The sequence below is a fragment of the Etheostoma spectabile genome, chromosome 22, assembly GCF_008692095.1.
Source record: "Etheostoma spectabile isolate EspeVRDwgs_2016 chromosome 22, UIUC_Espe_1.0, whole genome shotgun sequence".
NCBI lineage: Eukaryota > Metazoa > Chordata > Actinopteri > Perciformes > Percidae > Etheostoma > Etheostoma spectabile.
Genome location: NC_045754.1, coordinates 2,517,743 through 2,529,555, shown reverse-complemented (window position 1 = coordinate 2,529,555; position 11,813 = coordinate 2,517,743). Strand labels below are relative to the sequence as shown.

Below are 11,813 nucleotides of genomic sequence, written 5' to 3'. Positions count from 1 at the left end.
GCATAATCTGCTTTCTCCCTTGAATTCCATGTGTCATTTTCACAAGTGTGAAAATGAGTGAGGGCCTTATAAAAATGTACATCAAATATGTAATTTTACTTCTTTCCAGCAAGTCTTTTTACATACTGAAAATGTCCCTAAATAAGCAATCATGCCATTGTTGACATTTTAATCTGAAATGCTAGTAACGGTAACCTACACAACTCTAGTGGAGAAACATGTATACACTGTCCTCTGAAATGTAGTGGAGTGCAAATGTGAAGTAGCATTAAATGGACTTAACACAAGAATGTCAACATTGAACAGAACTTGAATAAATGTACTTTGCACATTTCCACCACTATTGATGTCCAAATAAAAAATCTCTTGGAATACACACGGGTCAATCAGAAACACAGCTCTTCAGTGAAGCTCTACAGTCACTACCAGAGACCACAACAAGAACCAAGACCACCTTATCTACTTGTCCCTCAGCCAAGTAGCCTGAGCCTTAACACGGCCGGTCACATTCACTACACGACAGCTACTCACAATGTAGTGGGGGGTCCTCAGGTATGAAAACATGGTCCAAAAAGAGAGGGAGAGAGGAGTCCAATCAGGACCGGGGTGTCCCCAGCGGTACAGGATGTGTATGTGGCAGGCGATGGCTTCTGTGTCTGCCTCACTGCCTTCACACTGTTGTCACACAAGAACAGAAGAGGCCTCAGCCGCCGATTAAAGGATCTTAAGATCTATTTAGGGCCATGTTGCTCACCTCCAATAGGAGCACTCATTAGTTGAATGGCCTGAGCCTCTCAGAGACACGGGGGGCGGGGGCTGAGAGAGAGAGGGAGGGAGAGAGACAGCAGATGAAGGACAAGAAAGACGGAGTGGATTACTTGACGGGTGGCCATGCTTATAGTTCCCCTATAGGGCCATGAGTTCACGACCCTGGGGTCATTAAGTCTGTGATTCACACGCTCCAGTCTCACCAACAGACGCTGCAGTGAAAAACTGTTGTGAATGTAACCGAGATATTAGCCAAAATCAACTCTCTTTTTGTCTTCTTTGTTGTTGTTTTTTAAATGTTATATTTTGGGCATTTTAGGGCTTTATTTATACAGGACAGCTGAACACATGAAAGGGGCGAGAGAGGGGGAACAACATGCAGTAAAGGGCCGCAGGTCGGAGTCAAACTCATGCCCGCTGCGACGAGGGGTAAACCTCTATATGGGGGCGCGTGATCTACCAGGTGAGCTACCCAGGAGCCCAGCCAAAAAGAACTCTGGGGGCCCTAATCACAGCGATGTGTGAGCAACACAAAAACAGCTCAACAAAAGCCATTTGACAGCCCAATTTTACCCAGCAAACAACTTCCAACCAGGCTGCAATCACCAACTTTTCCAACCTCCGCTGCGTTTTCTCTCCGCTGCCGAGCGCGGGAAGGAGATTATCGAGATTAGATTTTTGGAGTTGTGGTTAAGTCTGACCACCAGCTGCGTGTGAAAACAAAGTGATCACAGCTGATCCCGACACCCCAGCTTCCTCCCAGTCTGTCAGTGGAAAGGTCAGCCAAAACATACAAGGATGACACATTACAGCCATCAGCTACCTCGTTAGTGGAGTGGCAGATTGGTGGGAGGAGTTGTCCGTCATGGGAACGTCACAACTTTGCTGTGCTGAGCCAGGTGAGAGTGGTCGTAAACCTAGACTCTACTTCTACACACACAGTCTCACACGCACAGTCACACACACAGACGGTACAGGACAAGAGGTGGAGCATAGCAGTGGTTTCCAAACTAAACTGTCACATATTAGAGCTCTCGCCCCCCCATCTGATAGGAGTTTGCTTTTAGATTTTTCATTACATTAAGTGTATGAAACCCATGACTAAAATATTCATATGCATTTAGTTATCACTTATGGATGGAATTATAGTGAAAATAAGTGGTTCCTCTTTTTGCTGGTGACCCCCCCCTGAAACACCCTCAAGGATCCCTGGGGGTCCCCTGACCCCACTTTAAAAACCACTTCAGTATAGACTAGCGCTGTATACTGAACATCAATACTAATATATATATATATACACACACACTAATATATATATATATATATATATATATATATATATATATATATATATATATATATATATATAATATATGGCTTACCAGAGCATGCTGATGCATCAATGCAGCTTTGAAATCAATAATGAATCCCTAACAATAGCTTCAGGCTGCTTACAGGAGCTGGCAAATAATTAATTATGGATGAGTCACCCTTTCAACTTCTTAGTCCCAAAGATATAATTTCTACTGTTAAATTGTGCTGCACCCACATGGGAACATCCTTGTAATCATCATCTTGCATGGAAGGAGATGGCCCGGCTATGATTCAGTTTACCAGAACACCGAGCCTGACGACAAAGTCAACTTTGAGTTTAAATTAAAAAACTGAGTTTTTATTTATCTTCATGTCTGCGCATTAGTCCTGCTTTATTTCCCATGGCAGAGACAAAGACGGGTGTCTCAGTATGTGCGCAAACAGAGGATGACTCATTACTGGTGAGAACGGAGTGGGAGTGCCTTGGAGCCGCCGAGCTCGCTGGCTGTGGTGCATCGGGGTATTAACCCCAGTGGACCGGGTTAATCAGAAACCAAACACAGTGAGGGGTGCTTTTATCTCACAATGCCAATTTCAGCTTCAGGTACAGCAGCAAAATAAAAAAAGGATGGCACGCTCAGGCAGAGTGTAGCTTGCACTTTGTGTTACTGTGTAATTTGTGTGTGAACCATGCATATGCATTAGTGTGTGTTTGCTCTCATGTAGCTGATTTCTAAAGCTCCAAATTTAATGATCCTCCTCTCCAGAATGTGACCCAGATAAGCGCCATCCTGACGCCCTGGAGGTTCAAGTGGCATAGTTTCACACATCTCTCACTCTTTCCTCCTCTGCTGCCACACTCCAACATAACCCTTTAACCCTTGGTGGAGTGCTTTAGGGTGCTGTTTCAAGAGATTCAACAGTGTGTGTGCGCAGCCGTGCACGTTAGCATGCAAACCCTGGCTGAAATACTCAGGCTGAATCTGTGGTGGAACATAGTGCTGAGGGACAACGCGTACCACTTCAACAGGCAATAGACACCCACAAGGGAAATGAAAACTTCCTCACAGCCGAAACCCTCAAACCACCGACCCCCACCCCCATTTTGCTGCAGTAGCAGGAAATTGACACACAGTACATGACAACAAAGACGGCAACATCAATTAAAATACAGTATCAACCCAAACAGAGAAAATAAATACCACAACATTAAAAGTTCAAATCCCAGTGTACCTTATGTGCCAACGTTACCTAGTCTTTCCAGAGTTAAGTAGAGAGATAGCAGAGGGGACAAAGGAGAATTTGTACCTATTAGTTTTGGCTGGTGGCTGACTGAAACGGAAACCGGAGGGCAGCAAATTAAATTCTGCCTATAAGGCATCTTAATTTCCATTAAAGGACAACACAGGACCTTTAGGATACCCAGAGTTAACTAATCATCGTACTCCAAGAGCAGAAACAATGGATCCGTTTAAAGGTCCCATGACATGGTGTTCTTTGGATTCTTTTATATAGACCTTAGTGGTCCCCTAATACTGTATCTGAAGTCTCTTTTATATAGACCTTAGAGGTCCCCTAATACTGTATCTGAAGTCTCTTTTATATAGACCTTAGTGGTCCCCTAATACTGTATCTGAAGTCTCTTTTATATAGACCTTAGTGGTCCCCTAATACTGTATCTGAAGTCTCTTTTATATAGACTGTAGGCTAGTGGTCCCCTAATACTGTGTCTGAAGTCTCTTTTATAGACCTTAGTGGTCCCCTAATACTGTATCTGAAGTCTCTTTTATATAGACCGTAGTGGTCCCCTAATACTGTATCTGAAGTCTCTTTTATATAGACCGTAGTGGTCCCCTAATACTGTGTCTGAAGTCTCTTTAATATAGACCTTAGTGGTCCCCTAATACTGTATCTGAAGTCTCTTTTATATAGACCGTAGTGGTCCCCTAATACTGTGTCTGAAGTCTCTTTAATATAGACCTTAGTGGTCCCCTAACCGTACGTACACACCGCCACTAACTTGAGCTGCAAAAAAGCTCTGGCCGCTCCGACAAGGACGCTTGTCAAAAAGTACGGGGACGCTTTTTGACGCTTTGGCCTCTGACATGGCGGCGTTCTCTGTTCGGCCGGGAGAAGCTCACACAGCCACGGTCAATACACGGACACTAGAAACCCTTATAAATTACATATGTAATGACAGAAGTTGTATTGTTAATTGGTCGCAGCGGGGTCTGTTAGCAGTTAGCTTGCTCGTTAGCCGCTGAGCCGTAGCGGCGTCCAGGCAGAGCGAGCAGCCGTCGGATTAATCTAGTGACCCGTGCAGGACGTCACTGTGAGAGGACCATTAGAGACGATGGGACCGATAGGTAACCTAGCAACTGCCATTATGAGCTTGTCCTCAGAATTAATGTTTTGGTGGGAACGAAAGTTTACATTGTATGTTTCTCCGGGATCAGCCAGCGCGAAGGACGTCTATATTGCCGCTGCTTGCCGCTAAGCCGCGTCATAGCTCATTACCATAAAATTTCAACTTTCTGATTGACACTCAACATGCTCAAAATGCCCAAAACGCGACGCCGACAGATTTGCCCCTACTCACAGCTGAGAGAAGCCGGCTTCCATTGAAAATTAATGACTTCCGGTAACTTTAGACGCACCAGTTGGTGGGGGTGTGAATGTCCGGTATTACTGTATCTGAAGTCTCTTTTATCTAGACCTTAGTGGTCCCCTAAGACTTTTTCCCAAAATTCAGCCTAGGTGCAGAATTACAGCCACTAGAGCCAGTCCCACAATGGGGGGGGGGGGGGGGGGGCTTGACCAACTGCAACTATGTTCCATTGAAAGACATGATGTCTCTCTCTCATGGGTGGGCCAAATTCTCTGGGCGGGCAAAGCCAAGAAAGGGGAGGTAAGATTAGATCATTATTAGAATCCAGATCGTCAATGGGGGACCATAGGCAGGTTGGGGGAACGCACATTAACGTTAAAAAACCTCCAAGTTAAATTTTCACGCCATAGGACATTTAATGTCAGGTAAGGGAATGAGGGTGAAGAGTAGGGGAGAGCCGGGACGATTGAAACGCGGGACGGATGAAACATTCCAGTTTTCTCCGAGTGTAATGATGATAGACAGACTTCCTCAGGTCTGAACATAGAGCATGTTAACCTCCTCCTATCAGCCAAATATCTTCCTGTTATTTCCTTTCATCACGGAGTTACAGCCGATAAACGCGTTTTGATGGTCAAAAGTAAACTTCATTAGCGGTCACATTTTTTTGATTATTAACGAGTGTTTTTCATTTAAAGGTTTGACTACATGCTTATTCAGTAGACCAGTTAGTGTTCTCCACAATCCCAGACTTTCATATTTCATGCTTGTTTACATGAGAAGCAAAACAGGCTGTAATGTCATATGTCCGTGTCGTAGAGCTGTTTCAACCGTCCCCGACCTGGCTGGAACTCCATGGATTTTAAGTAAATGCACAAATATCTGTGTTCATACAATTATTTATGGAGGCGAGACATGGAAAAGCAGTTTTAGAAAGATGAAAATATATTTGAGCCCACCAGGTAGGGGGGGGGTCGAGTTTTCCCATGTTATCCTATGGAGACGGACGGGTTGGGGGGCGTTTTTTTGGATTTCCAGTGGTCTAACCCATGTAAAAACCTAGTGAAACAACATTTCCCACAATAGAAACATGATATAAATAGAAAAACTTACTGTTCTAGCTATAAATATAGCACAGTCATTCACAGTGCATGATATTTCAATAACCGCTTCATACGCGCTTCAGGATGACGGCAATTAGTTATTAACAGACATTCACAAAGACGCATAGTCCTGCAACAATCTATCTATAACAACACATTTTGGAAGTACCATCCATGATATACAGTAAACTATTAAAGTAGTGGAAGGAGAAGTTTACATGGCTTAAACTGTATGTTTCATTTGTCCCCGCATGCTGTTTCATTTGTCCCGTCCAGGAGGGACAGATGAAACATTACGCACGTCCCACTCTTGCTGCAATAACTCCTGAACGGTTTTGTCCAAAGCTGAAAATACAACTGTATTTGACAGATGACAAGTGTAGGTTGCTAGTGACAAAATATCAGCTTTCAGTACGATACGACCGCTTTGTAAATTACGTTTAATTAAAAAGTGTTTCAACTGTCCCGGCTCTCCCCTAGAGAGAGAAGAAAGAAAGGTAAAAGGAGAGAGGATGAAGGGGGGTGGGACGTTTTGGGCCCAGCAGGCAGCAACGTCCCATCTGGGCTGAGACCGACTGACAGTGGGGGGCTCCTACAGAGGGGACGGCTGCATTCCCAGCACATCTACAATGAGGAAATGGAATTACCTGAGCCGAGAGAGAACCAAAAGCACAGCGGGTGGTTTGGACAACTCATTCTCTTCCTCTGCCTCGGGCACAGCGCAGGAGGAGACTTGGAGGAACGAGAAAACTGCATATCTACAACAACGCAGATTTCTGTTCTGGCAGAAACAAATGATGATGTATTTGCTAATCACTGCTGACTGAGGCCTAGCAGAACAAATTTAGTGGATGGGATGCTGGCGTTGGTACAGGGTATGCAATAATTAATAGAAAACGGTTAGGAATGCAGTAGTATCATTCAGTAGGGTCAGCACTGCTTCTTTAGGATCAGTTCTGACTGGTTATTTCAGCCCCAGCAACTGCAAATCAGTAGCATCATTAACCTGGTGCTCTAACCGCAAAGCAATCCCCTTCCCCCGTGTGTTGTGTGGTGTGTGTGTGTATATATATATATATATATTATATATATATATCTATATATATATATATATTATATATATATATATATATAGAGAGTAGAAGAGAGAGAGAGAGAGGAGAGAGAGAGAGGAGAGAGAGAGAGAGAGAGAGAGAGGGAGAGAGAGAGAGAGAGAGAAGAGGAGAGAGGAGACCGACCTTTGGAAGACATACCTGCGATTAGCCACAAAAAAGAAAAAAGCAGTGGTTGTATGACTATTCACATGGCGGGAGATATATATATTATTGCTGCATGCATTATTGTTGGTTGTGGTTACAACCAAAGAAATGCTGAAATGCTCCAACAAAGGCAAGGAAGAACAAGACTGCAATCATGTATATAATTAACTTAATTCATGAAGAAGTAGCCTGTGGCGGGGGGCCAATCACAAGCCATTAGTTCCACAAATGCAGATGCACAAGTGCATCCCTCTGGTGAAAAAGCTGCTAACCGTGACCCAAGGCACAGGCCTTCAGCTAATTTAGGCCTTCAGCCAAACTATTCGATAAGAGATACTTTATTGTAATTCATCTACATACTCTAAATACAGAAAGACATTTTGTAAAAACAAAAACAAAAAAAAGTTTATTGTCCAAGGAGTGGACATTGGCTGTGACAACAGTCAGGAGAGCTGGTCTGCTGGGGGTTAGCCTTTAGCCTAGCACATGTGCCCGTTTGCCATGTTTACGTTTCCTCTCACACGGCCTCTAGCGTCTCCATGAGTGGATGGCAGCACTGACCTGCTACAAGGACCAGAGGCCAAAGCCGCGGCAGGGGCCGTGGGTGAGAAGATGCTTGCTTGTCAAAACACACTGTGTTATTTGGCTATAAGTGGACATTACTTTGGGAACTGGTTACTTGTGACGGGCATTTGTCATAGTGGATTAATGAATAATAATGACTACAGCCTTGTGTTGACAGAGCAATGACACATGGGAAAGTGGGCTACAAACAATTAAAAGGGCACATTTAAATCTCCAGCCCATCTACCCATTGGCCCACATACCATGACTCAGAGTGTGTGTGTTGTGTGTGTGTGTGTGTGTGTGTGTGTGTGTGTGTGTGTGTGTGTGTGTGTGTGTGTGTGTGTGTGTGTGTGCAGTGACAGAAAGGTGCATTGTGTCCCATTGGTATGGGTCATGGGTCACACGGCCCACTACCCAGAGACTGCCAAACCAGCCAGCCCCCCCCCCCCCCCCCTCTTCGTGCCCCTTCCCTCTCTATATCCATCCAGAGAAAAGTTCCAGTAGCGGACCAGCCACTGTAAAGCCATTGTTGTGTACTGCTCCTGTCAGAGAGAGGGCTGCCTTGTCATCTATACTGCCCAGTCACATGATTGGGGTCTTTAGAAAAACAAACTGCATCATCAGCTGGCCCCCGGTTCTGCATGTCACACTGAAAACATGACCACATGCTGAACTCTGGACAGCCTACAACCTCCTGATTTTCCAACATGTTCTTGGCGACCTGACACCCACCTGCTGCATGAAGCGTGAGATCTCAGATTCAACAAACTCAATCAACTTGACCCACTTCCTGCATTTGGGTCAAGAAATAAGATAAAACATCCTATGCTTTATTTAACTGGATCTTATGTATGTTTTTTCCCCAAAAAATGAATCATGCCGCACCAAAGTACCACGTCAGAACCAACTGTCACATAGAGCCGTACTTTCCCAGGCTTTGATTCATCCAAGCGAACGGCCTTGTCCCCTGTTTGCCCTCTGAGTGACCCGTAAGAGGCTCTTGGTTGGGTAATTGATCATCACAGAGAGAGTTTGTGGAAAGCAATGCAATTTCCACTGGGCACATCTTGCCACATTAGCAAGAATGGTGCTATTGTTTTGTCGAGCCAGCAATGGCACGTAAAGGCAACTCTGTCCGCCAAATTGTCCACGGTCCACTGACAGAATGTGCATCAGGCGGGACAGGGCACGGGGCCCTAGGTAACCTAGAACCACGAGGTGGTCCTCTCCTGCTGAGTGGTGCTGACAGGGTCCTGGAGCGATGGTGCTGCTGGGTTGGATGGGAGTGGAAAACAGGGTCAGTGGGTTTGCTTCACGGTAACAGAGGGATACTGGATCAGGGCCCAAATCAATTAGAATTTATAGATTTTACCTACATTTACCATATCATTTTAAGAAGCAGGTACGCCTTACATTGTGCACATTTAGCATGTATGCAAATCTATTCTAATGTAGATCTTCCCTGAGAATTTCTTAGATAAGGAATAAAAACGATTCTCCTTTCATCCCCTTTTTTAATTATTCACTAATTTAAGGATCTTTGTGTGAAGTAGCGGTTCTCTCTTTGACATCATCTCAAACAGAGCATGTTAACCATATGCAAAGCACCGCAAACCCAATTGGCACTGGAGTGGCTGCAGTCTCATTTGAAATTGTCACCATGGTTGCAAACACCCACTCATTTTAGATCAACAGGGGCTCAAGGGCCTGAGGATTGGCTGGCAGATCAACAACAAACCTCTCTACTGCCAATCGAGAGGGGGTCCTGGCCCGGGCCACGGAGCAGCAGCACAACCAAAAAACTCAACGAAAGACCGATTACTCGCCTTTCAATTAACACCAGGGCCTTCAAGTGAGAGACACAAGTAAGGAGAATGAATTTGTGAATTAGGCAACAATGAAGACATTGAGCTAAGCAGCGAACCTCTCGATCCCCCGAGCGGTCTTAGGGAGTCAACAGTATGGCACACGTGGTGCTGGACACCTCCAGCACTACAATCAGGGTCAGGACCAATAGCACAGCAAATAAGCCCATTGTTCAACAAGATGAGAAACGCTGGAACATGTTGGTTCGGGATGAACATGCGTTTGGGGGGGTGGGCACGGAAGGGGTTTAACCCAGGAATGTACTGTAAACAACATCTAAATCCAGATATGTAAGAAGATTGCATTGTGGGGGGGGGGGGGGGGGGAGGATGGGGGGGATGGGGTTTGACCTGTAAGCCCCTCTGTCCCACAGTTGCTGGTGCATAAAGCTTAGCCAGCGAAGCCTCTAACACTTTTTGGAGGATTGTGGCACTCTGGGCTGGTCTGCTTTGGTGGTTTGATCCATACAAAACAATGTTTTAGGAGCAAAAAATAAAACACACTTCAGAGTACCATACATATGTACGGGCTTATTCGCTGATGCGCCCAAAACAACAGACTCTCATACAGAAAGTACAACAGGGGAGTGGAATCTAGTGTACTCAGACAACTGGCCTTTGTCATGACTAGGGTTGCCCAGAATAATTTTCTTAATCATTCATATCTTAAAAGGTCCCATCACATGGTGCTCTTTGGATGCTTTGGTCCTCTAATACTGTATCTGAAGTCTCTTTTATATAGACCTTAGTGGTCCCCTAATACTGTATCTGAAGTCTCTTTTATATAGACCTTAGTGGTCCCCTAATACTGTATCTGAAGTCTCTTTTATATAGACCTTAGTGGTCCTCTAATACTGTATCTGAAGTCTCTTTTATATAGACCTTAGTGGTCCCCTAATACTGTATCTGAAGTCCCTTTCCTAAAATTCAGCTTTGGTGCAGCATTACAGCCACTACAGCCAGTCCCACAATGAGCTTTCCTTAGTATGTGCCATTTCTGAGTCTGTAGTTTTTGAGGAGGAGAGAGAGGGGGCAAGGTGAAGGATGGGGGTGTGGCCTCGACCAACTGCCACTTTGCTTGTTTGAAATCCACAATGTCTCTCTCTCATGGGCGGGCAAAGCAGAGAAAGGAGAGGTAACCTTGCCCCTTATGACATCATAGGGAGAAGAATCCAGATCAGCCCATCTGAACTTTCATTTTCTCAAAGGCAGAGCAGGATACCCAGGGCTCGGTTTACACCTATCACCATTTGTAGCCACTGGGGGACCATAGGCAGGCTGGGGGAACTCATATTAAATGTTAAAAAAGTGAAAATTCATTCCATAGGACCTTAAAATTGGTTATTGTTGAATCCAAAAATAGCATTACATCTGTGTATACACTAGGTAAGGTTTCCCACCTCAGTCACATACTGAACAAATCTAAAAGGTGACCCGGAAAAATTAGCTCAATGAAAACTTAGGAGAGTCAGAGACTCCACATACTGATAAAACAACTTGACAGCATGACTTTGCGTACATACACGCCAACTTTCTAAAGCCAAGTGGCGTGACACCTGCACGCATTTTGAGCTATCCGGGTCTATGTCTACGCTGTATACAGCGGGCATAAACATATCAGTCAGTGACAAAACTAGTTATGCTCTTATAACAAGGAAATGAACTGCTCACATGTAAACCAGCATTAATGAGGTCTGCTTGTGTGAGCACTAAGCAGATGGTTATCAGGACTGTGGTCAAATAACCTCAACTATCTGGTGTCCCTTCACTGTGGAAACATGAGCACAATGTATTTAGTCCATGTAACCTCCGTCAGCGGTGAACACCCACTGTGTGGTCGACAACGGAGACAAAACGAAGAGAAACTGCAGGACAAGTGAGACAGGCTTGGTCAATTATATTATAATCAAGTCATTATTAAATATGTTTCATTAGTACTTTTTTTGTATGCATATCGATTGCATGGAGAGGTTTGTCTTTCTGTAAGTAGGTTGTGTAAAGATGGGCCAGGGTTTCTGCAGGTTTCACCAGTCAAATTTAAGACTTTTTAAGACCATGAATTTAAGACCTTTATCACATCCACGATGCCCTAAATTCAGTTATTTCATGCCAATTATCTTTAAACTTGAACTTCCCCATAGCTTTAAAATGAAATCTGTTTTATGTCTGTGGTGAAATCTAAAAGAGACTCGCATCACGAAAGCTGATTGGCTGCAATATCAGTAGCATGTTGGTCTTTGTAGTTGTAATACAGAAAGATTATAATTGGAGAAGGGAAAGAAAGAACCACAACACCATGGGATTTTAAAAAAAATTTGCACAACGAGGT

The 11,813-nt window shown here is 44.4% G+C and overlaps 1 protein-coding gene and 1 long non-coding RNA gene across 12 annotated transcripts in view; both read right to left on the bottom strand.

Annotated features, from left to right (window-relative positions):
• The window catches only part of arhgap12b (Rho GTPase activating protein 12b), a 75,880-nt gene that overhangs the window by 43,655 nt on the left and 20,412 nt on the right, over positions 1-11,813 (bottom strand). Inside the window, exon 1 of one of the 11 annotated variants that reach the window (XM_032503383.1) lies at positions 532-739. The exons of the other annotated variants lie outside the window; for them this stretch is intronic. Within the exon in view, the coding sequence (XP_032359274.1) occupies positions 532-564 (33 nt within the window). The 5' untranslated portion in view covers positions 565-739. Of the gene's footprint in view, positions 1-531; positions 740-11,813 lie in introns of those variants that run through there. 11 annotated transcript variants of the gene reach the window in all.
• LOC116671903 (uncharacterized) lies at positions 3,554-10,619 on the bottom strand. Its single transcript, XR_004327398.1, has 2 exons — positions 10,367-10,619; positions 3,554-3,599 (listed from the first exon to the last, which is right to left on the bottom strand). It is a non-coding gene; the product is annotated as an uncharacterized LOC116671903 (long non-coding RNA).